General features: G+C 39.2%; 1 protein-coding gene across 1 annotated transcript in view; it reads left to right on the forward strand.

Annotated features, from left to right (window-relative positions):
• The first annotated feature begins 921 nt into the window (after nt 1–921).
• The window catches only part of SPON1 (spondin 1), a 212176-nt gene continuing 186074 nt past the window's right edge, over nt 922–27023 (forward strand). The window contains exons 1-2 of the mRNA XM_076343905.1: nt 922–1212; nt 8066–8172. Coding sequence (XP_076200020.1) covers nt 990–1212; nt 8066–8172 — 330 coding nt within the window. The 5' untranslated portion in view covers nt 922–989. The remainder of the gene's footprint in view (nt 1213–8065; nt 8173–27023) is intronic.

Below are 27023 nucleotides of genomic sequence, written 5' to 3' on the forward strand. Positions count from 1 at the left end.
GGTAAGTCATTCAGTGTCATTGTGCCTCAGTGTGCCCTGTATAAAGGCAAATAATGAGACCTGCTCTCCTTGCTTTCTCCTGGTTTTGTGTGTTTGGATTTTTCCAAGTGTCGGAGCAGACCTCCCAGGTTCACTTAGGTGGACTGTGTTCACAGCTGTCGTGTACGTGGTGTGCGTGCATGTACACTTACGTAGCCTGAAACTCCGATATGCACGGTTGCAGGTTGATGTGGAAATGAATCTGATGTTTCTGGCACATCCACCTCTCCACATCCCTCTCCTCTGTGGTACTCGAGATGCTTACACCCGAGAAGCTGCAGCCGATGTTCCTTGCTTGTCAAGCGTGCAGAGAGCAAGCAGTTGTCTCGGTCCATCTGCGCTGATTTAGTTGATAATGTTTACCATGTCTGTTGGTTTGGAGAAAGATGGGGGCTGGTGGGGTGTCGGGAAATTCTTTGAGCCTTGTTATCCCTACAGTAACTATAGACTTTGGCAGGAATGCGGGTGATTAATTTCAGGTCTGTGGGCTTAGCCCGAGCGGCAGCAGCTCTCCCCGCCGCTGCGCTGGATGTCTAGGAGACAGCAGCGTCCCCCGTGCTCTGCTCTTTCACCAAACCCTGCGAATTCAGCTCGGCTAAATAAACATTACCGAGCTGCTAATCACACGCTCTGAAACAAAACAGCACTTCACTTCGGGATCTGGGCAAGATCAGACTTCCCTCCCTCTCTCCCCTCCTCTCCCCTCCCCTCCCTCTCTGCCCCCTCCCTGCTTTTCCCCTCCCTCTCCCCGGCAGCCGCCGAGCCGGTCCCTCCGACCCGGCAGCCTCATGCTGGGGGCCGCTGCCGGCTGGGGCTGACCGAGGCCGCGCTGCCCGCGCTGCCCGTGCCCGCGCCGCCCTGCCCGCGCCCCCGGGCCCGGCACCCCTCGCCGCCGGGCTCCCAGGCACCGCCGCCGCCCCGACGATAAAAAGTTGTGCGGAGCGCCGAGGATGGGAGCGCATCTGCAGCCTCTAGCCCTGCGGCTTCTGGCGTTGACTTTCCCCTTGGTGGCGAAGGGTTTTTCTGACGAAACCTTGGAGAAAGCCGCGAAATCCGAGGGATATTGCAGTCGGATCCTGCGAGCCCAAGGCACCCGGAGGGAAGGGTATAATGAATTTAGCCTCAGGGTGGAGGGCGATCCAGAATTTTACAAGCCTGGAAACAGTTACCGGGGTAAGTTGGCCATCCTCTACTTCCCGTACTAACGATAATGGCCAGGACAAGTGTCTCCGAACCGATAACGTGTCTCTGCCTGTCATCTCTGTATCCCTTTTGGCGTGTGTGTGTGTGTCATTGTGTGGGTTAAGACGGGGTAATATACTCCCACGCATTACTTTATTGGGGATGCTTTCATGACAAGTGAGAGGGAGTTGGATTTCACAGTATCGCTTTGCTCCCAAACATTAACTCAGTATTAAGAGGAATTTCCTTTCTTTTATGAATCTTCTCTACTGTCTCAGCGCTAGCACAAGATCACAAGTTGATGTGGTACAAAACACGCTCTTCCCCCGTTTACCTACTTTCTATCCCTTTAAATACAACACAGTGAATAGGAGAAGCTTTAACGTTCGGCAGGAAGGAGAGGAAACTCGGAGCTAATTGTTCTTGCCCTGAAATATGAATGTTAATATAATGAGTTAGCATATGGGCAAACAGTGATGCAGCACGCTGCCAACTTCCCACATTTTCCACTTGTGTTTATCCCACCCCCCTTTTTTTTCTGGGGAAATGAACAGATGGTTCAAACAGGAAAGAGGCAGAGACGGTGCTAATGACCGCTGTAAATAAGAGATGGAGGCATTCGTTCTCCGCTGAGCATTTCACATGCAATCCTTGAAATTAACTTCCAAAGCATATTTCGGCATATTTTTCTAATTAATAGGCAAAAGCGGTTTTTGGTCACTTTTCCTGCCTCACCATATAATGCCTTTGGAAACAAACCTTCTTGGAGTATACTGTTAACTTTGTATTTTAAAAGCACTTTGAAAAGAATTTGGGCGGGTTTAGGTACTAATGTATTTTATAGGCATCACTTTGGAAAACAAATTTTGAGAGTTTCTTCTAAGTGTTTCTCCTGACCTTCCTTAGATTCAGTGTAAAGAGCGATGTTTTCCCGTTGCATGAACATGGGAATCTTAGTATAGGTGGGGAGAAAAAAGCCTGCACGTAGCATAATCGTCATGTTGTCTTAAAGGTTGAAAAATACTTCTGCAGCAGCGATTAACCTGTTTTGAGCATCAGCCTATAACTTTGCATGATTTCTGATTAATTTTTTTCTCAAGAATTGATTTATTTTAATGTGGTGTGAGGAAGTGCACGTTTCCCACAAACTGGTTAACTGTTCCAGACATTAGGATTAGTACCTTGAGTCTGAAAGATTTCATGTTGCATGTCAGTTTGATACGTCTACTAAACAGGATAAAGATAAGTGTCAAGTTCTTTGGCAGTGACGAATGTGAATGTTCTAAAAAAGTTTTGGAATTTACTTCTGTAAAAACATTATGGGATATTTTCAGTCATCTACGAAAGAAGTTTCTACTGCATGGAAATGTTTGGGGAAAGAAACTCCCAGAAGAATTAGCAGAACTAATTTTCTGGAGATATTAGGTCTTGGCATTAAGAACTCAATTAATAAAAACACATTAGTATATTGTAGCTTCTAGGAAGTGAGAAAATTACAGCTAATAGTAAAAAGTTAAAATGTAGACCAAAATACGTGCCCAAGTTTTTGATATTTAAGATTGAAGTATTCAGGTGGCACATCAGCTTATCTAGATAGTCCTTTAAGGACACTTTCTGAATGGTGGGAAGAACATAAGTAAATGTTACCATAACATACATATATTATCTATGGCAATAGTTAAAACTAACAGCATTACAGAAAGTTTCAAGAGCTCATTTTCAAAGGAAATTCTGCAGTACAACTGGAACTTTATTACTGTTTTAAACAAAGGGTAGAAAATCCAACTCATGATAAAAAAAATGCGGGATTATGGCAGGTCTGTGGGATTTTTTTATCTGTAAATTACTAGATGTACAACACTGGAGAAGATTGGCTCCAACGCAACGGAGGTTGTGCAAAATGTGCCTGTTTCCATGGCCCCTGTTTGATTTTAACGCAGTCTGGATCCTTGGCACATACCCTAGCAGGCTCCTGGAATAAACTAGTATTTCTTCAAGGTGGATAACACAGGAATTAACTGGGCATACAAATGCCATACTCCACCAAATTGACAGTGTAGAGGCATCCATTTATGTTCATGATTCTCTCGATCATTGGTTGACGTGACACCCACGTAAGACCCTCAAGCTGCAGTGACTGGAGGAAACCTCGCAGCACTCTTGCAGTGTGGGAATCAGAAGACCACAATTCACAGCTGCCATTTGTCTTTGGGAACATTTGTATGGCTTTCCTGCAGTTACTCACCTTTAGATCAACCAGGATCTATTTGCCCAGAGCGGGAAATCCTGGGTGGATCTGTGTGTATGGAAGCCTTGGTTTTCCACCTCTCTGGAGCTGTGATAGAGGAAAATGGCCCTGAGCACTGAATAACCTCTTTGAATGGATATGCACCTCCTCTGGTTTGCAAACACCGACAGCAGTAAACAAGGACACTTTCTCCTGTTTCAGACAATTAAAAATGAGGTAGCAGCAGGGCTGAGGAGCCATCCTCCTTTCCTCCTTAATGTCTAACAAAGCAACAATGGCTATGGGCTTCATGGTGTCCCAAGGGGCAGGTGACATGACTGATTTCTAACATCTTATTTGGGACTCTTGATGCTGTAACCTGCAAGTGGCCTTCACCTGCCTGATCTTTCAGGCTGCAATATTGTTGCCTCTCCCCTTGTGGAGAAGGCAGCCAAATGCATGTGGTGGGCAGGTCTTCCCATAGTACCAGGTTTGTGGGCACGCCATCCTGGGGCTGAGGTCCTCTCCTACCTGCTGGTTAGCTTAGACCTTGATGTAGCTGCTCTTGCTTCCACTGAAGGTCAAAGTTCCCATTGCATTCAAAGGGCACAAATGAGCCTGAAGTTTAGATGGTGTTACAGGATAATGATCCTTGAAAGTACTCAGTCCTAGCTTTATTGATCTGTAGAGTTAGATTAATGATTGCATGAGACTTCCATGAAAAATTGGGTGTTTCATCCTACTTAAAATTATAAATGAAATTGCTTCTAAAAAAGGCAGTAGTATGTCCATTTCACGTGCTAACATGCAATGTACATAGTTTCCTCCATAATTTTCTGAAATTGTTATTCTGATGAAGAAAATGAGGGTTTGACTAGTATAGTGCTTAGATATACCTTCTATGTAGGTGCTGTTTCTGTTTTTAATGGAATTTCCACCTGTAGGTCTGTTCACCACCTCAGTTTTCAAGGACGAGCTCAGTTAACGTTACACACTCCATTGCATTAGTTTGAGGACTTCTAAGGAATGTTGAATCTTTTTCTTTCCATTTCTTTCTTCCCTCCAACATGTAAACGCTCTTTTCTATACTTTACAAATAAACCCTTACTCTGTAAATATTTCAGCGATTCTCATGTTTCACAAATTATGGATAAAAGTAGATATTAAAAGTGTATTGGTTGGTACTTGTGCAATGTACAACACAGGATGTGCTGTAGCGTAGGATGTGGAAAGTCAGATTTCCTGCCTGAAACCAAAGGAGCAATTGCTTTGATCACCCCACCTTTAGCTGGGGACACTGGGGAAAGAGGAGTGTGTTGAAGGTGTGTGCCAAAGTGCAACTTGTGAGGTGATTAGAGGTTTGCCAGAGGGGATGGAAACAGACAAAAGTAACTGTTGATGTAATCTTCCTTTTAAAGTAAAATCCTTAACTTTGAGACTTGCACTGAGATTTAACTGAACGTTTCAGGAGGTTCATATTGTTCAGTGAACGTTAATTAATGTGAACACAGTGTGAGCAATACTTAGCTGTTCTTTAAAATGGCAGTTTAGCCCAAAAGGAGAGCTCTCAACTCTTATGCAACAAGGAGCCGCTATCTCTTGTGAAAACCAGATGTAGTCTGACAGCTTCCCACTGCTGCCTGTGCAATGCAAGCCTCCTCCTTCTGTGCTGAAACAATCAGTCCAGAGCCAGCGACTACAGAACCATCACCATAACAAGGCTCTGTATTTAGGAGTGCTTCAAATAAAGCCTTGCACTGCAATGTTATCTTAGCACACTGGATAGTTCCGAGAACTGACAGAAGTCTTTTCAGCTCAGATGTTAGCGTTTGTTCTGGCCTAGCTCAGGGATGACCAAAGCGCACGTTCATCTTGGTACCCTTCAGCTGAGGTTGCACGGACACTTAAATCTCACCAGTCCACTCTGCTCCTGCGGGTCATCGCCCTCCCGGCCCCTCACATGTATCCGGGTGTCCCCACCACTGGCAGAAGTGCTCCTGGGGCTGCACAGTGCAGCCACTCAGGGATTGGACCCAGCTGAACTCTCCAGTTGGCGTTTTTTGTTTTGTTTTACTTTTCAGCTGGATGTGTTCCCTAGTTCGGCTGACAGTACAGCTGCCTGGATGCGGCTGCTGTACGAGCAGTGCGGGGTGGGGGAGGGCAGGATCACTCATGTTGGAGGAAGCATGGATTTATTCTGGGTTAAAATGACTGTGCAGCCACAGCATGAGTATTGCTAGCCCCAGGCATTCAAAAACTATGAGTCAGGCTTTGGAATTATCTTCCTTTTTTTCTTTTTTTTTTTTCTTTCTTTCCCCCCCCCCCCCCTCTGATGGCTTTTGTAGCATTTCAGATGTCCTCTATTTTATAGGTAGGTGTTTTGTTTAGAATTTCGAAAACTGTTTGGTTTGATCTGTAAATTTATGAGGAAAATGATGAAAACTGTTGAGTCAATTCACAGCTGGATTCTCTGTTTGCTTGCATAAGTACTTAAGTATTTCTGGTGTAACCTTTTACTCATAGTGATTCAGACTTTTGAATTACATATAATATATGGAAAAAATTGTTGCATGTAAAAGACCTTTACGGCAACTAGTTTCTACGAATCAGTGATCAAGCAAGTGTAATGCGTTCATCCTTGTTGAGTTCAGCAGTTGAGTGCTGTTCTCAATTACTGCAACTGAGAGGCTGGCTGTGGATTTGCATTTAGATAGAGCTGCAAAATTTTGCAAAATTGGGCTAATACTAATTATTGGGCAGATAATGAATTAATGAATTGGAACAATACTTAGAAACGTAATCAGAAATTTTAATGCTATTATGCTACTACTCAGTTCCTGTATATAAAACGTGAAAGTTTTTCTCCTCAAAAATTATGTTTAACCTCATAATAAGGTTCCATGGAATGAAAAGTATGCTGAAAATCTTGAGAGTTGGGGGGCTTCCTATCATGCCCGTCACTACTCTAGATTTGTACAGGTGTTTGCAGGTGTACAGGTCTAAACATGTCACTTACACAAAAGGTTGAAAACTGAAATGCATCTCTCCAATCTTCCTTTTTTCACATATAGTCAGAAAAGTTATGTAGTGGTACAAACATTGTGGTTTTCAGACCCCAATACAGCTGCGCAATACTAGAAATCTTCAAATAGCCTATTTTGTATTTTTCCACTATTGAATTTCTAGATCAAAGAGCTCTTTACATGTTCCAAATAAACTCTGGACATATTCTGAAATCCATATCTTTTAAGGGCAATATGTCATTTTTAGTAATGTGTTTCAACCCCTCACAGCCTATTTGTGTGAGATGGAGTCTATTGTGAATACTCTTCTATGAAACAGCATTGGTGGTTGCAGTTTGCTCATGAAAACTCTGGGTGGTCTTCAGTTTTTATTGTGCCAGTCAGGGTTTGAGAGTGTGACAATAGTGTCCTACAAGCAACGCTGTCTGCATTATGCTTAAAGTAAAAGCTACTTAAAGGTATTAGTAGTCCAGTTTTCTGTCTCTTTTCCTTTAATTCAGAAAGATTTTTTTTTCCCTAAAATTTACCTCTGTTTCAGAAAAGGATTCCTATAAGGTGTTGAAAAGGATTCAGTAATTTTAAAATTGCCCCGAAAGTCCTGCCTCAAAGCTCTGCCTCATTCCATCTTTCTGACAGTGTTCAAAAGAGCCACAGCTGACATAGCTCAAGTGTTGCTGGGTGGTGCTTAGGTACCGATGATGGCAAATAGAAAAATCATAAAAAGGTATCTTGCACCAGCAGAAAATGAGGGATGTAATCCTGATGCTGAGCGTGGTAAAATCAGATTAGTCGGCGTTACGTTATTTATTCTCTGCTGGTGGATCCAATGATGCCTTCCCAGTCAGGACTGGTGTGTGAAGAAGGGTGTTTTGCTGATATGTAGGATGCTTTGGCAATCGGAGCGGGCAACACAGTCTTTAGAGGTCAGCTTTAGCCATGAGTTTAGTTTAACTTCGTGTCCTGTTCTGCCCTGAGGTTAAGGGAGAGGAAGGATAGTTCTAGAGCGACCATCTCCATCAGCTGGAGTACTGTGTTGAGTGTAGCTGAGCTGGAGCAGACAATGTGGTCATCTTGCTTTACAGTTAAAGAAACTTTCTGTGCACTAAAATGCCTAAATCCTTGTCTATGCTCAGAGCAGGACAAAAGCTGAAGCCAAATATTCAGGAGACGTTCCCTCACGTTTTTTTAAAAAATAAAAAACAACACAAAAAACCCAAAGGAAAAAAACCAAACGTGTGTCCCTGCCCCAAAACCACCACCACCAAAATAACTCTCCTGTAGATCTGAGCAGATTAGCAATCTGCTTTTAAAAAAAAAAAAGTGTGTGTGTGTGTAAAAAAAAAAAAAAAAAAAAAAAAAAAAAAAAAAAAAAGTTGTATTTCACATCATGCCAGTGTTTTTCAGTTTATTTGGAAACTTGGACTGAACACTTTTGTATTCTGGCTGGCTCTGCTCCGTGTTGTTAGTGCTCTAGCTTTTGTTAATACCAACTTAAAACACACACCTTTCAAGTTGAACTGCGAAATGATATGCAAGTGGCTGATTTCACAATTAATATTATATTTTCATTATTTCTCTGTTTATTATATCTCAGTGACACTTTCTGCTGCCACTCCTGCTTACTTTCGAGGATTCACATTGATTGCTCTCAAGGAAGGAAAAGAAGGTGACAAAGAAGAAGACCATGCAGGAACTTTTCAGGTGAGAGAACTTTCCCTGACGTGTACCTCTAGGAGTCTTTCTTACCGTATGCTTGGCTCAAAGGGAGATGTTATTTGCACAGCAGAATGCAGATTATGCTTAAGTAAGCATAAATATTTGTGGATGTTGACATGAGAACATCATAGCATATTTTATATTCCATGCAACCTCTTCAAGAGGTCAAGACTTTTGTACTTTCAGTTCAGCTCACCTTCCCACATTCTTAAACACAAGCATCAGTTATTTGGACTAGAGCCTAGGACACCTGAATTTGTTATCCAAAGTGAATATGAAAATTGTTTTATTCACATTTTGCTTTTTGTATTTCTTTGCCTAGATATTTTTGTCCATTCAGATGCAGATTATGCCTCTGAGAAGTGTTTGTCAGTTGTAATGACTGTTTTATCAGTCATAAATTAGATTCCGCTGTTTTATTGATGCTCAGTAGTACTTTACTTAACGAGCACATTCAGTGGGATGAAAAGTTGTTTGTCATTATTAAAAGGATCGGAATCCAGAGTGATGATTCACAAAATAGTATTTCTAGCTATTTCAAGATCACATTGCATGAAAAGAGTTCTGGAAATTGAGAATACACATCATATTTATGAAAGCAGGTAGAAACTATGTAGGTTTCTTGTTTGTTGAGTCTCAGATGAGGTATTGTTTGCTATTTGACTTTCCAAACGTAGAAATATTGTTGAATGATGTTGGTTACATGGGTAATAATATTGATAGTAATTTTAATAATGATTTATAGATAGAAGATTTCACTTGCCTCAAAGAAGCATTTCTATGTTTTCAAGGGAAATACTCAAAGGTTCTAATTTTGGTGATCTACAAGGAGACAGAAATCAACTTTATCCTAGCATGTCTTCTTGAAGCATCTTCTGTTTTTTGTATACAGCAAATATGATGTGCAAACTCAATCAGTATTTGCCCTGTTTTCCTATCGAGTTTGCCTAGAGGCCTCTTTCTGTTTTTCACATGTTTTGTAAGAAAATCTAGAATAAGCGAGGATTTATTTGGTGTTGGAATAACCCCATCTTCCTTAAAATGAAACAATTTCCTAATATTATTTGGGAGAAACCTGTTTAATATGGACAGTTTAAAAAAAAAAAACCAACTAGCATTAAACATCAGCTAATGTTAAGAAGCAGAAATGGCAGCGCTTCATCTATTTTAAAAGAAACTTGTCACCATTCATTTCTGTATTTCAGTTGTTAATGTCTCTACAGCTGTGGCTAATGGGAAGGACTTGCCCTGAGTTTTGCCTTTATGGCCAGGCATATGTCTAACTCATAATGTAGTGAGAAACTCACTAAGCTTTGCTGAAGTGCAGAGGAATTTTGAAGTCAGCAGAGTGGGATGCAAATGGAAATTCTATATAGATCAAAAAAAAGCCCAATGGATCTCAGTGGAGGGAAGATTGTTTAATTAGCTTTATTGTATGGATTGCAATCTGAAATCAGTATTCTAATTGGCAGATGAGAGTTTCAAATTTTATGCATAACTAAGTTTGTATTTCTGTGGCACGAACAGTACTCATTGTGCTCATCCTGCATTAGCACAATTAACTGAATTTCATTCAGATAGTGCCTGCCAGTTCTGCCTGTGTTGATACAGATTTAAGATTCTTATTTAAGTATCCAATGAATGCTTACAGTGATAAATACCGATGTCTCTTGTATCATGGCTAGGCGCTAGTAACTAGAGGAGAAAAAAAGAAGTTCAGTTCAAAGGTTTGCACTGTGTTTTTATTATAATGGGAAGATCCTAATGGTGTCTAAACAGCTGTGCAGAGTAAGAAAAAACTGTGTGTACAATAACTTGCATGCCACTCGCAGTTATGTATTTCCTTGCTCAGATGGAGAATATGTTATTCAATGAATTACCTAGTGGAACAGAACTCAGTGAAAATTCCTTAATAGTGGCAAGAGACTAAATGCTACTTCTGGACTACTGGCATAAGCATCTGCCTCCATGAGGAGACGTATTTACTGTTCAAATAATAGTCAAAACAAAGCACATGAATGCACTGCATGAAGCAAAGTGCTTCACTCATATTAGCAAGACTTTGCAGTGTAACCAGGATAGAAAGAAATGAAAGTCGATCAAATAAGACATGTGCTTTCCCCCCCTGCCTCAGAGACTGTAAAACACTATATTTTCAAGCCTTTGAGTGCCACTTTCAAATCATGAAGTATGGGTTGCAATGTATTTCATGGGGAAAACCTGAATCCACACTGTACTCGGGTCAAGATCCCATTGGGGCTGTGGCCTCTGTTTTGCACAGCTACTGAGTGTTCAACAGGTGTAATGCCTCAAAGTGCTGTAGAGGGACATGTGCTGGAGTAGCAAGGTGTTAAATAAGGACTAACATCTCAGTGACTGATACGGACATGGTACACTCAGGCTGGAAAACCACTGTTTTCAGTGGTCACAGTCATGCTGCAGCAGGTTGAGTTCTGCAGCCCATTGCAAAGGATGACTGTGCAGTGAGCATCTACCATGAGTTCACCCTGCAGGGGCTTTGCTCTGCCTTTTACAACCTCCTCGTGGCTCATTTACTCATTTACCGTCAGCAGGTACAGTCAATCTTCATTAATCATTAAGCGGCAGGGTCTTGATCCTATAAATAGCACAGCTGTTAAAATTCTTGATCGGACACACGTATTTTTTTCTGTACTTTTTTTGGTTACCCTTTATACTTGCCATGGAGTAGAGACCTTTAGAGAAGTGTAGTTTGGACTCCATCATTCTAAATCTGTTTTCCTCTGAGAAAATTGAGACTTTTAAATGTGTTTTTACTGTTGTTTGTTTATTTAATGCAGTCAAACTTCTTTTTCTTTGTCCTTGTAGCACACCCAGGGCACAATTTGGCTTTAAAATTAACAAATCGCATTGTCTCCCACAAACACGCAAACATATGTTAAATAGTTAAATTAAATGTGGCTGGGGAACTGGAGGTGCCAAATTCAGTCATAGAAGTTTGGGGATATAATAATATGGGGATATATATAATATAATAATACTTATGCCAGTGGTAATTGTACAACTTGGGGGTGCAGTGCAACACTCTGAAAGCTTTGGATATCATGTCCCATTGGCCTCTTAACACAAGCCATTCCCTACTGTTGTCATGCAGACTGCTGATCTTTCTCTTTTGTAATGTTTAGCAACAGTCTGCAAATTGTTTGAAGGCAAATTATACTCGAGGGCAACAATCAAGCACTGATTGACTATAGAACAGTATCCATACAGGCCATTTTAATCAACATATGTATGCAATGTAACAGATTTAGTCTGGTAAATAATGTAGAATAATAGAAATTTAGTGCTGAACCTCATCTCATCTATCTCTGTCACTCTCTGCGGAAGAGTAAATATTCTAAGAAAATTCTTGGTGGATGTTTTCTGAATCTGTTCTGAAGAAGTGTTCAACAACAACAAAAAATTCATCTCTCCAGGTGGCCTGTTCAAACACTTCAATATATTACATTTTATAGGAAATTTAAGGAAAACTTTATAGAGCTTTTACTAACATCTAAACTCAGTCTTCACTAATAGTGGTTAAATTGGTCTTTTATCAGATTTTCTTCCTGAATTAAGAACTTTCTTGATATCTTATGAGACAGTTATTCTGAAATTTCCCTTGTTCTCTCTCCAGTTCCACACACTCCCTACCTGTTTCTTATTAAAATTTTAATATTTTCATTGTAGGGCATCTTTTTTTCAATTTTGCCAGTCAAGTTGAGAGTTCAGTCTTATTTATATTCCCCAGAATTGTACACAACAGTCAATCTGGACCCTCAGCATAAAATCATATAGAATCTAGACACGATAATCCTTCGGAGTATCGTAATTGCTTCCCTTGTCTTCATGCAGAATCCTCTAAGTGTATGCAACTTGCCTGTATTGCAGGAGCATCTCAGTATTGTACAGGAGGTCCACGATAAAGTCCTAAATTCTTTCCTGCATGTATTGCTGCCTACGTTGTGATTCCTCATTTTCTGTCTGTGCATTTTATTTCTTCTAAGTGTACAGCTTTGTTCAATTTACCAAGAAAGTTCTGAACTACAATCCTATCCTTCAAAGTGCTCACCATTCTTCCAAAAATTGGTGCTATCTGTGGATTTTATAAATACATACTTGACAGTTAAATAGTCAATATAAAATATTATGTGCAAATGTGACCTGCTTTTCTCATGTTCAGTGATAAACTGAGTTGTAAAGACTCAAAATTAGACACTTCTCTGTATTGTTTTGGCATAACCAGTTGTTAGATTCTTATGTTATGTCCTCTATTTTTGTGATAGTTTAGTGTGAAATGCATTCATCATAGTAGTGTTCCTGGAGGTGTCCTTTTGACTTTCTTTGCTCTAGAGTGAACCAAGAAATTCTTAGTTTAGGTCACTGAATGTAATTGACCCATCAGTGCAAAACCAGTGTAAGAATGTAAGCAGGCACTCCAGTAGCAAGGGTGAAGGTTTCATTAAAAGTATGGTATTTATAAAAGCTGGGGACGTGTGCTGAAGAAGAAAACATTTCAGGAAAATTGGAGTAGTAGTGAGATAAGTAAGGTAAGTGGTCCTTTTATTCTAAGTCTTCCTTCTCTAGGTTTACCCTGAAACAATAGCCCCAAACATTGCCTTTGTTTTTGAAGACGTGACTGGTGACCATTTCTTTTGATGCTGTTTAGCTGACTGATGTGGTTACCAAAGCTTTTAGATTAAAAGGTATTTTTATAAGCTCTTAAAAAAGCAGTTCCTCAATTGCTGTCTTCCAGCATTTTAAAGGAATCTTACATCTTTTTAAGCAGTTGATATACTGCATTTTGAAAGAAGCAGCCTTAAAGGGCTTTTAGCCATGTCTCACGATTTATTAGTTCTTGAATTTATAAGCAAAGTTTGTTTATTTTTTTAATTAATGACTGCAATTATTTATTAAGCTTTTTATGTTAAAAATTAAGCTATGCTTATTTAATCTTGATGTTGCACTCAACTTGTATGGTTTTTTTTTTAAGCTCGTATGCCAATATAAGCACATCAGCCTACTTAGTAAATGGCTTATTCTGGGATGTATGAAATGATGTAGTTTTGTTTAACAGGTGCTCAGAACTTTCAAGTATTTTGCTCATGTTTGCATTCTCTACATTTCCTTTCCCAGCATCTTATCACTGAAACTGAGTCTGTCATGTTACTGCTTATAAGCATATGAAAGTAATGCATTTTTACTCTGATTTGATGTGAAATGTTCAATCACCAATGGTTTGCAAATCAAGGGAGATGAGTTTCCAGTTCATAGTGAAACCATATAGTTTAGGTTTCTTAGTAAAACTTCCTCCCACTAGCGAATGAAAACAATGTTCCTACCTAATTAAAATTTCAAATTTAAAAAAATTCTTCAGGATTTTCATGAAGGAGGGCTGAGACGTTACAAGTAGGAAACATAATCCTCAAGTGACATATGATGGGGGGGGGGGGAGAAAAAAGAATGGGCACTAAATATTTACCTGTGGCTTTAAACCTGGTTATTATGTGGCTATGACTTTATATACCTACTTTACATTTATCAAACAGAAAAGGAATACAAAGCTGTCTACATTGGTTTCAAAGAGAGACAGATGCTGTATCCCTAAAAAGGGCGGGAATGCAGTTGCATCCAAACCCCTAAATGAAAATTCTCTTTCTGAAGTATTGATCAGCAGTTCTACTATCGGCAGGAGAGAAATCAAAGTGAAATAGCTGTACACAGTTATTAAATTAATGATCCAAAGCTATAATTACAGGAGTATGTTAAATATGAAAGAATCGGAATACGCCAGGTATATGATTTGGAGACTGAGAAGGTAGAGATGAATTCTGAGTCTATAAAATTTAAGTCTCCTGGTCTTTCGCATTTGCAAGAGAATTCCTGAATTTTCTTTCTGTAAAAATCATTGCATATGTTATTCTAGACAGAAAAAATAAATAATTTCATAACGGTAAAACAAGCTCTAGTTCACCTTTCCTGTAGGGTGGAATTGATTGTCTTTGAAAACTTTCATGTTTTTCTAGAACTCTCTGAGTTCCATATCATGATACTCAGGGATTACATATGAGCTTAAAAAAAAAAAAAATGAGGTACCTGCCACAACCAGTTCTAGCATTGATTGGAAAATATGAACACTCTGAATGAGATTAAATACAAAAAAATCTCCGGTACAGTGGAGAAACCTTAACCTGAACCACTTATTGGCAAGGTTTTGGTTAAAAATTGTCTGAGGAGATAGTTATGTCTTGCTTCAGACAGTAAAAGATAATAACTTAAAAGGAGAGTGATGAGGACCAGGAACTTGCAGAAGAGAAACAGCTCTGTGATAGTGATTATATGCTACTGATGAGGCTGTAGAAAAAGCAAACTAGATTCTGACCATGTAGGGGGTTTTGCACCCTTCCTTTACATTTATTTTGTTTGTTGTTTCAGATTTTGTTATGAATGAGGCAAACATTTTTATATTGTAACATTTTCCACTTTTTGCATATACTAAATGTTGGCTTATTATACCTTGGGAACTCCCTCAACTCATTGTATACGTAATTGCCGTGTCTTTTAGAATTAATTATTGAAACCATAAAATCGCACAGCCAAAATCAGAAAATACAAGAAATTTCTGAATACTGCTTTGTTATGTATTTTATTATAGTGGGTCTTTGAAGTACTAGCTAACACACATTTACGAAGAGGAAATAAATATTAAATTGTACTTCCTTGCAATGTAACTTAGTTCACTACTGAACAAAAATGGGTTTCAGTTTCTTAGCCTGGGCTCTTACTTCTGTTGACAGCTTGCTTATCTCAACTCTGCGAGTTTTCATGTAGCTTCCTGGTTCATCACGTAATAGGGAAAGAGTTAAGAAGCTTTCTGTGAAAGCCCTCTGGGATTTATGTGACCCAGACTCTCCCACCGTGGATGCTGGGAGGATGAGAGTCAACAGGTACAAGCTGAAACAAGGCAGGGTAAGACCAGATACAAGGAAGAACTTTTTCTCTCGAGATTGCCCCGAGAAGACTGTGCAGTCTCCACTCTTGGATGTTTTGAAGACTTGCTTGGATACAAGTATTTGTATTTCTAGTAATGTATTTTGATAATTGGAGTTATGAACAGATGCCAACACATACAGTACTACCCAGTCTCTAGTACATACATGGTCCAGTCCAGTTACGCTCAGTCTGTAGTTTGACACATGTACAAACTTCCTTTTACATGGGTATTTGAATAAATCTGAACAAGTTCATAACCATTGATTTCATATCGAAAAACTTGCCTGTATTTACCTTTGGGCTAAATATTCATACTCTGAGCACTCGAACCAGAGGCCTCTTTGCCCCAGCCCCCCTTTAACAGGGCATACTCATGCTGATGGGAGATTGGTTGTGTAACCCTGACTTCCTCTCAGCCAGCTTATTTCTAAATATGCTGGCATACCTTTTGTGAGGGTTTTCTTGCGATGTCACTACCATCACTCGTAAAATTTTAAATTCTTTTTTATTTTATTTATTTGGCTTTAGTTTCTCTTCTGCTTTTTTTTTTAATTATTTTATTTCTTCACCCTTTTCCTGTTTCTCTGCTTGGCTATGGAAGAGATCATCTAGCTTCTGGCCATGTAGTTTTTAGTCCTCTTTCTTTGTTTAATCTAATCTTATTTATTCTCTTTTCTTTATATCTAATTTTTTCTTTTTCTTTCTTTTTTTTTGTCTGTTGTGGAAATGTTAATTCTTGAGAATAACTTCAAATGATGATTGTGTCACAGTAACAGCTTATGGTTTTTGGAAAGAGTTTATGCCTAAACAAATATTTTATTTGTTGATGTTTCAAGTTCTGCTTTAAAAAAACACAAAACAAAAAACAACCACCAAAAAACAAACCCCAAACAAAAAAAAACTAAAACCCCCAAACCAGGAAGCATGCCTCTTGAGATATGTTAGCTAAAACTCCAGACACCTTTTCAGATCCAAGGCTTATCAGAGTCAGGTTATCTCAAGTCTAACTTCTGCCCTGCCTTGCAGTCTGCCAATGCATGCAGCCTACCTCTGCAGTGCCAGACTATGTCATGGTAAGATATCAGAATTGCTTGATTAAATCTGTTAAAAAAGAATATCTACAGGTTTATTCTGTTCCTTGGATTAGTACTAAACTGCAAGACTTTCTGGTTCGAAGAGGCTCATTAGAGAATTGTTTCCTAGAATTTGGCACTGACACTTAACAAATCGGCTCCACTCTGTGGGAAGAAGTAAAGAGAGGAAATTACACTGGCAGCGCTGTCCCTTTCTGCCTTGGAGACTCCAGTCTGCTCTTCAGACACATCAGCATTGGGAGTCCCCTTCTGTGCCTTTTGGGACTTAGGACCGTTTTACGCCTCACAAGGTTTCTCTGTTCAGGTCTTGCTTCCAGACTTGAGGCCAGTTTTGCATTTGCAATTATTTCGTTCAGAGCCAAAGTCTGGTTCTGGGAGTGCAGATCCCCCTAACTCTCTTTTGTCAATCGGTAGAAGCTATATGTTCCTCTCCTGGGCAGTGTTTAAGAGGACATATCCACCTCAGTGACTCTAAAGGAACGTATTTCAAATATCCCTTTTCTCCAGCCCAGGTAATCTACCTAACTCCTTGTTATTCCAGTGTTAGATAGTCTTTCTTCGGATGGCGACTCACCTGGGCCAGAAATTTTAGGAAAGACATTTAACCCTCTGGCAACAGCCAGATGCTTTACAATTACCATAGGGTAACCGTCATGTGTTATAACTCTAGATGTATGTAGGCTCTGGGTTCATTGAAATGTCTATTCAGCATCTTTTTCTTCATTCATAATGTTGCCATCAGGCTTTCCTTCCTAGATTTCCTTTTTGGTCTCCTCATTATTTACCAGCTTCATCTAAGGTGCTCATCAATTACTCCAGATACTTTGTGTCTCTGTTGAGAAAGATCATCACTCTTATCTCATTAGCTCCTGTTATCCTTCTTTAATGCTCCAAGAATTACCTCTGATGTAGTTATTTGCCATTCTGCAGCATCAGAAAACCTTCAGTGTGTCAGTTCCAATCAACGGGACCTTATAGAAAGTGTCTGTTCTTTGCACTACCACTTTACATCAGGTTACAAAGCTTTTATCAGGTATTCCCTACTGATCTGGACTTCTTCAGCTATTGCTGCCTGTAATCCTAACTGTGATAGCTATGGGTCTAGACAACCACGTTACCCCCATGACACAGGGCTTTTAAAAGGAAGGGTTATTCTGGGGAAATGTGCTTATTCTGACACTTCTCTCCAAATAAGCGCTGTCAGCTACCAGACTACAATGACTAGACTATAGAAGTACAGAATTATGCCTGTACTTGAAAGTCTTTTCTCATAATGTGCTTTCTTTTCCCTTCAAGTGGTTTGGGGCAGGGGAGGGAAGGGGGAAGGTGTGGGTGAAGGTGATGATAAAGGCTGAGGCTCAACTTGACAGTTTCTCCAGGCTATATGGACTTTTCTGCTGCTTTAAGAAAATCCTGCTGTCAGTCCTCTGGACTTTGAAGGAAGGTACACATATGCCAGTAGGAAGTCTCCCAATTAAATTTAAATGGTCTTCTTTCTTTAATTCTATTTTTTCCCCTAGTGTCTTCAGAGAGGTTCTGGTGACTTAGAAACAGAATGGCTCTTTTAAATTCAGGAATTTACCTACCTGACTCGTTCATGAATGGCTGCTGTAGGCAAAATCCTTCCTCCAGGCTTCATAGTCAAGTGAGGCAAGTCAGTTTTCATCACAACTCATCGCTGAATGAGTTGCTACCAGACTAAATGTACTGCTTGCTATGCCAGTTGTCTTGAGAACTACTTTCTGAATTCAGAAGGCAATTTTGCATTACCAAAGTGACAATATATTTATCTTTCATTATTCTAGACTGCATGTGTACCCTTCTCAGACCTACATGCAGTCCACCCTGAGAGTCGTCCTCCTTTACAACTGCTCTCTTTCTAATGATGGTAGGGACCTCTCAGTGTTTGCAAAGGGATACTGTTTCAACTTCCATTGCTGTCCTGAACAGTTGTAATTGATTATTCTCTTTGCTGTGATAGCTCTTTCTCATGACCTAACAACCCAGGATCATTAGTCATCTGACCACAGTGTATTTACTCTACATCAGAATGATGCAAGATCTGTTCAGGGAAATGACCATCTCTTTTGATTCTGGTGCATTCAACATGTTTGCCTTTCGGTGCTTTATCCTAATATACCTTCATAGATATTTTTAGTCATTTCACTTCATGAAGTCATGAATGGAAATCCATAATGATGTCCTCAGAATTATATGCAAGGACTCGTACAACTGAAAAATATACCTTCTCATCCTAAACATATCAGATGTTTTGCTTCAATGCTAGTCTTTACTCAAGAGACTTTGCAGACATGTTTCTGATCAGGATGCTTGATTTTCTTTGGTTTGTGTTCTCTGAAAACTGTACAGTAAGTCCAGGATGTAGCTTTAAGAAGTCTTCTTTCCCTGACCTGGTTGAGACTATTTGGAGTCCTAGACCAAGAAGCCATATAATGTTGCTTTTCCTCTCACACCTACTCTTGCAGAACTCCAGGAACTTGTCTTACCCAGCGTGATGCTGGATCCCTTCAATGTAAAGTGACCTTGTTCATCTTTGGTTTGTGAAGTCTGGGATTATAAGGATATCACTAACTGAAAGCACTTACACAGAAGGATCTCTTCGGACATATGGACCAAATTCAATCATCAGAATTTCTCCTGGTCTGTTGCTCCCACATCCTGATTGTCTCCAATTGCTTGCTATCTACCTCAGTGTTCAGGTCATCATTAAGCAGAGGCTATCTCCTTCCATTAACCAGAGAGTTTCTCAGTGCTCATCCGCTACATAACTATAATTTTTCAAAGGCCTCCTGAGGCACTGCCCCAGTGAGCAGTGCCACCAGTGAGACTTGTATTCAGTCCCGTCTGTTCTCCTGCGACCTTTCTGTTAGCCACTTGCACTGATCCCAGCCTGTCCCCTGCATCTCGGTCTGCTTGGATTTCCTGACTGCGGTCATCACTGCTATATGAGTCATGCTTTTATGGATGATTTCTCATCTGCTAAATTGTTCTCTGACAGAATTGCCCTGGTACCTGTGCAAGACTGTCATCTTAATCAGCAGACAAAGCCAGGAGATCGGGCTTTTACTTTAAGCAGGAGATAAGGTTATCTCTGCTTCCCCCTTCCCTGACTTTCTCCTTTAGTTCCGAGACCTTCCTTAATATAAGGAGAGCTCTTGCCTTCTACATTGGCTGAATGAGGTCCTCTCATTTTTTGGTATCTCTAGGAGGGGGACACCAGGGAGCAGCCATAAGTAGATAGGGTCTCACCACTGAGACCACTTCTGAGTCAGGTTATTTCTCAAGCTATGGTATGGATGTTTCCTTCTTACATAGCATTAGGACAGCTACTTACTTATAGGACTTGATTTTATACAGGAGCTTGATTTTCTAATCAAGCAGTAAAAAATCAAGGGTGTATCTCGAAATAATGCACCACTCACCAGTATAGTTATGCAGGTTTGTTTTCTGAAATGATTCTTGACTCCTATTCCAAGTAATTGTGCTTGTGGAAGGACCTATTGCTGGGAATAACCCACGGTGGAAATCTACATATCAAGAATCATTGAAAGGGGACAGAAAAGTCACTTGTGAGTAATTACGTTCCTCAAAAGTGGGTTCCTTTTTTTTTTTTTTTTTTAAACTATATATCTCCAACCATCCCCCCTTCTGCTCTGTTTTCTCTCCCTTTTCAGTTGCTGTGGAAGAAACTGAAAATTGTGTGTTCCACTTTGCTTTGCTCGTGGCTATATAAGGGGCAGGATATGAATGTACCCTACATGTACTGCGAAAGCAGAATTTTCTGGCTTAGGTACTTTTGATTTCAATTGATATAGGCAAGTGAGTATATAATAAATATAATAAATACCTATATAGGCAAGACTTTTCAAGAAGCCATTATTACTGGTAACCCATTGAACTTTCTATTAAAAAAAAAATTTTACCAAATAAATTCCCAAGCAGCATTTGCTCGACAATATTTTGTATTTTTTATGCGTAGTTACTTTTGATTATTAAAACAGCAGCATATGAAAATTAATTTTCATATGAAAATTGATCAAGAATACCAAAGAAATTCCTGATCTAGTTGCACAAAAGCTAATGTTTGGCTCTTGAGAATGCTTTTCATAGTACTCAGTAATTAGAAATGGAAATTCCCTGCTGGTATAGAGCTACCATTTTGTTCCCCTGCATTGTCACTGTGGGTAGGGTTATTATGCAATCTCTGGCAAGCTCATCCTACCAGACTGCTTACTAATTTGTAGGCTGTAGGTGTAAATTGAAAAGCCTTCATCCTGCTTCTGTTTACTTCACAGATTGAACTGGGCTCCAATTATTCTCATCTATGTGAATTGAGGCACTGTTGTTGCTCTTGCCTCTTTTTTTTCCTTGTGGGTGGGCATAGCTCCTTTGGACCTGCATTTCTTTTCGAAAGAAACATTTAAAAGAATGTGTTTGTAAGAAGTTGTTTTAGTACTTACTGTTCTGTAACTTTAATGATTATATATCTCGATACAGTCAGTAGTGAGGTTCCTTAGGGCATTGCCCGTGTTTATTCATGATTTGTCAGGCACGCATCAGGGTTTTGTTCTCTTGAAACTCATTTAATCTTTTTTTTTTTTTTTTTTTTAAATTCCGATTGTATGAGTAAAGCTGACTCTGCTTGTATGGGAGGCTTAATTATACCTGATGTTGCTTGGTTTAGCCTGTTTGTCACAAACTTATTTTAGCTAACCTACTGCTTTTTTAAAGAGGAGGAAAACAGAAGGGGAGGAGAGAGGGGACATGAAGTAGCAAACAAATGCTGAAAATGGAGAAATACTTTATACTGCAATCTCTCTTGAGCAATAGGTCACTTTCGTAGGAAAATTAGCTACCTATTTTATACTATTAATAGAAGAATGCTTTCTGGGAGCTTCAGGGAGGTATTTTAAATGGTTGCTAAGGCAGCAGTTTGCCTCTTATTGGTGGTCCTTTTGATCTGGCCTCTCCATACATGATAGTGTGGGAATCCCAGATATAGGAATAAAGCAAGAACCTGCAGTTAGTAAATTACCCCCCACGCTAATCCCACCTGTTAAGAAAATCTGCCCACACGTTGTGGTAAATCCCAATATTATTAGGATAATCATAGATGTTTTCTGTATTTGCTGCATGCATAGGCTCAGTGTATTTTTTTGGCTATGCAAAGTTTCTTGGCTTCCTTTGAGATTCTTTCAGTAACCTAGTTTTATTATCCATAAAGGTTATACAAAGTACTTACATGAATTAGAATTGGGTTATGATATATTTAGACAGTGGGATTATATAATAGCCTTAGCTTCAAATACAGTGTGTTCCAAACAATAATTTGGAACTCTTTCTTAAAGGTTGTGTAAGATTTCTATACAGGATGAAAAAGACCTGTATGCTACCTACTCAAAACTTTCTGTATATTAATCTAATTTTTTCTTTTAGTTCATCCGATGCTCACCAGCTCATCTGACTACATTAGTTGAAAAATGTATTAAATTCACATAATAAACAACCAGCTTTATATGTGTTGCAGATGTTACGCAACTGCCAGCTTCCACAGAAAGAACATAGTGTACATCACAATATGTTCTTAGGTTTCTAAATCCATTTGCCTCTAACTGCTGACTGCGAAAGAGATTTGGCGTTTCTTTTCAGGAATAACAAACTTGATACAACCTATGTGAAAGCTGGTCTTGGAGTATGACCATTTCTGTTCATGTTTTTACATCCATACACATCATGTACAAAAAAAAGTTAGTTTATGCCTGAGCCAAATAAGCCAGAATGACAAAATATGGGAAGGAACATTGCAAGATTAAAAATATGGTAAACATATAAAATGCTGAACTCACTGCTGTTAAAATATGTGACTCTTCATACATATCTCTCATATGAATTTAGAGAAATCATGACTAAATTTTTTTCCAATTGAATTTACTGAATCTTGTCCTAATGATTTTCTGTTGTCAGCGCTACCAGATTTGTGTTTACATTTATGGGTATAATACAGCTTTCAAATGTACTTTTATATTGCCTTTCTGCTGAAGATTTCAAAGTTCTTGCATAAATTAAATTCCATAAACTTTTTTGTAGAATGCGGATTTATCATATCCACTTTACAGGAGAGTAAATGTTGAAGCAACTTACTCAAGATCACATATCGCATTTGAGCCACGATTAAACTTCAGGAGTTCTGCTCTTCGCAATGTTTGCCTCCCAAGTCAGGAACGTTTAAATAGTCATCTTTCTTCTTGCATGTAAATACTGTCCATGCATAAAATAACAAATGTTTGTAAAATGTATAACATTCCAACTGTGAGTGTAAAATATAACATGGGGATTTTAAAATATTGGGAGCACAGTCTAATTCTGTCTATATAGTGGGGTCCCTAAAAACAATTCCAGTTATGGTAGCTGTTGTGCTGGTGTGTTATCAGAAAGATAAGCAAGTCCTTCCCACTACAAGATTAACATGACAAAGCCCCTCCAAATACTATCTTACTTAGCACTCTAGGCTTAGTCACTTAAACCAATAAGTGGGTTTGGATCCATACTATGTTTTAGTTCTGCCTGTTGCTGGCATAGAAATGGAAACAGCAGCATTAACATGTGTTTTGGATTAGTAAACTGGATGGTGTAATGCCTACTGAGCTCTGTATAATATGGAAGTATTGGGTATTTAAAAAAAAATAATAATCCCAGAAGTAATAAGCGTCTCATCTATTAAATATCATTCCTGGCTTTTAATTTTAATACTTCTCTAATTACATGGTTCATATTCTGGAGATAAGCTGTCATTTATCAAGTGTTGGTATCTCCTGCAAATTAATTTTTCCTTTATATGTGGTTGAATTTCTGACTATCAGAAGTTGTTTTTCCCTTTTTTGAGTCAGGGTTTTTTCATACTTCTTTGTTAAAGTTGTTTTACAGTCGCATACCTCATAGGATTGTTTTCTCGAGTACCTGTGCGAAATTTGTAAAATTGGTCTGCAAAAGATGTAAAAGCACAGAAAAATAACCAGAGTGCTGACTTTGAGCTTTATACAGCTTTTAATTGAAATTTGTTGAGAATAATATAAAATAACATTGTAACTACCAAATGTAAGTCTCTGAATAAACACTAGTGTGACTGGTCATCCATAACCACTGAGGTAGATTTCCTGTATCACCAAAATTCAGCTTTAGAAGTGAAAGATGGTGTGAGACTTCTCATGAGCTTGAGATGACCTGCTGGACCTTATTTAGTTTCTGCAGTGAAAATCTGTGTTATTTTTAGTGCTTCCATGCTCACGTTCTGCAAATGTTTACATAGACAGGTTAGTCTATTTGTGTCACTTATGTTGAAATTACAGGATTTTGGGTACATTCTGCTCTCAGATAAAAGCTTTCATAGTTTTATGTTTCAGATTCTCACATGGGAATCTAGAAGAAAGGGACAGCTGTTTGTATTCCTACATACCAACACTTCATCAGTCTAAGAGAAGATGGTATTGTCTGGACTTACTTGGTGCTGCACTTAATTTTTTCATTATACTTATTTCTTACGGGACCCCCTCCCAAATACATATAAAGTCATGTGACTGAAAGAAGTTTTGTTCAAGGTTGGAAAAAGTACCTGTAGCAGATTAAGTGTAGTAAACAAATACAAGGAAGGGAAAGAAACATTTTGTAATACATATCAAAAATCATAAACACAAATTCATTGACTGTACTTCATAAAATCATAGAGCAGCCTAGGTTGGAAGGCACCTCAAAAGATCATCTGGTCCAACATTTCATGGGAAAAGGAGGCTGGATGAGATTATCTAGCACCTTGTCTAACCGCATCTTGAGAACCTCCAGTGATGGGGGCTCTACCACACCCCTAGGGAGTTTGTTCCAGTGATTGATTGTTCTCACTGTAAAAATTTTTTTCTTATATCAATATGAAACCTCTCCTGGTGCAACTTGTACCCAGTGGCCCTTGTCTTCTCCATGTGGCTCCTTGTGAAGAGAGAGCCTCTGTCCTGTTTGTAGCTGCCCTTTAAGTACTAGAATATTGTGGTGAGGTCCACCCTGAGCCTTCACTTCTCCAGGGGGAGAAGTGGGAGGAGACCCAACTCCTTCGGCCTTTCCTCATAAGGCAGGTTCTCCAGCCCTTTGCTCATCTTTGTGGCCTTCCTTCGGACCCTCTCCTATCTGTCCGCTTCTTTCTTGACTTGTGGGGACCAGAACTGGACACGTTATTCCAGGTGTGGCCTGACAAGCACGGAGTGGAGTGGTATGATCATGTTTCTGTCTCTGCTAGTAATGCCCCTGTGGCTGCAGCCCAGGATCCAATTTGCCTCTGCCGCTGCAGCGGTGCACTGCTGACTTATGTTCAGCTTGTTGTCCAGCAGGACCCCCAGGTCCCTTTCAGCAAGCCTGCTCCCCAGCCACACAGATCCTGGCCTGTACTGGGCTCTTTGGTTATGTCATCCCAGGTGCAGGATGCACTTGTCTTTGTTAAACTTCATATGTTTCTTGCTTGCTCACTCTTCTAGCCTCTTTTGCCCACTCTTCTAGCCTGTCGAGGTCTCTCTAAGATGGCTCTCCTTTCTGACATGCCCACCTCACCACCCAGTTTAGTGTCATCAGTAAACCTGGTGAGGGTGCTTTCAATCCCATCATCCAGATAAATTATGAAGATATCGAGCAGTGTGGGGTTCAGTATTGATACTTGTCACTGTGTATATTCCATATGATGAGACTCTCATGTAATTCTGTCTGCCACTAAGAAAAAGTTAATATATATTAAAAAAACAAAACTTGTTTGACCATTATTTTGCAATTTTAGAACTGTTAATGCAAAAAACTATAGAAGTTGCTTCTGTTTGTTTTCTCAATCTCTTAATTGCTTGTCTTTATTGTCCTGTTAAAAGTCTCCAGGGGAGTGTGGAAGGACCTGAGCCCGACGTCTCCCCTTTGCTAGAAGCTCTCGTCACTGACATCTATTAAAGTAGAGCTAGAGTTGTAAAGTAAATACAGCAATTGTAAGCCCACATGCTACTTTGCAACTTCACTTATGTCTAGAATCACCCATGTGAATTAAGCCCTTCAGTATGCTCATAAATAGTGTACGTCATCCTGAAGTGCACAAGACGAGCACAAAAGCGCTGTGGTTCTCGTGTCTGTGCCTGTCCGTTCCCAGTTTCCATATGCTGCCATTTAAACTCCCTGTAGAGTTACTATTCTTCTGTGTCTGTTTCCATGGAAGTATCTGAATCTTTGTCTCTTTGAAAAGCATGAAGGGGAGCACGTATAGGTGAAGTTGAGCTGCTTGGGACCTCAGTTTTGTCAATCTTTTCAGATGACCCTTAGAAGTGCAGTAGAAGGGCGTCACCTCTTTTATTCCATGGAAAACTGATTGCCAAAAGGAAAGTGAACGCTTTATGCTTTGTGCATAACACCTTTGCAGCTGCCTTTTGCCTCATAACTATTGCTGCCTCTTCATATTTGAATGACCAGGATGATGTGGGAGCTGAATGCAAAGAACGAGGTTTCAAGATCTCTCAGAATCTTGTGTAATATCAATCTACGGATAAATAGAAGGTGTATATCATGTGACTCCCCGACTATCAGTAGCACATGAACAGTAGTACTGTGAGTATATTGAAGACAGTTTTGATCAGCAGCAGAAAGTATAGGCAATTTTTTCTACTTTGTAATTAATGTTACTGTTTTCTTCTGTTGCTACTATATGAAAGGCACATTCAAACAGTACAGGAGGGCTATTTATTTTCCCCAATTAGGGCTAGTAGTAAAAAAGGCTACGCGGAGGGGTCTTTGAACAACATAAAGTGAAACTGGTTGAAATGAGAAATTTTCCCTGTCAAAATATGCTACAGTGCTAACTAGTTAAACAATTAAATCGCTTGGAAATTTCCAATAGAAAGGTCATCAGCACTTTATATGCAGATAAAACTGAAGTATACTATTCTTTTTATTACATTATTTACAATAGATAAATTTTGCAAATAAAATATTGAGGCAATGATACTTGAGATGATGAAAAAATCAAAATTTTGAATGCATTTAAAGTTTTCCAAATGGTTTAAAATGATATTTCACTAAAATGACATATTTCCTGAAGAAAAATTTATTTTGACAAAATTATGTTTTGAAACTGGGAATTGTGTAAAAGAATGTTTTTCCTACTACCGGTAGTTAGAAGTGGTAGGAATTCTAGAGCCTAAATTCAGTGTAGCGAGAAATACTACCAAGTCAATTAGAAACTTAGTTTATTTTAAAATGTACCTTTGAAATAATGGAATGTCTGGAGATTTTTTTTGTTGTTGTTGTTTTCTTTAATCTATTGTATTTGAAGTGGGTTTGCTAAGAGCGTGAAGGAAAGCCTTGGAAATAGAGCCAGTGTAAATACAGGTTTTGCTTGTTTAATTCACATTATAATTTATTCCATTCTTCATGTTCTTGATTCCATACACATTTGCCCATTTTGCAGTGATGGAATATTACTAAAAAGGTGGTTGATGCTAGAGATCTGCAATTTTAAATTTTCCTTGCTTATGTGTCAAACTGATTTGGAAATGAATTTTCTAGTTTCTTAATGAATATCACAAAAAGCTGGGTGTTTTTCCCCCAAAGAAAATGTACTTACCTCCTTCTTGGTCTATGACTGCATATATTGAATTTCTACTTACCCTAATGAAATTTCAGATGATACAGCTTTATAGTCTT

Source organism: Aptenodytes patagonicus, chromosome 7 (assembly GCF_965638725.1).
Source record: "Aptenodytes patagonicus chromosome 7, bAptPat1.pri.cur, whole genome shotgun sequence".
In the NCBI taxonomy this organism is placed as follows: Eukaryota; Metazoa; Chordata; class Aves; order Sphenisciformes; family Spheniscidae; genus Aptenodytes; species Aptenodytes patagonicus.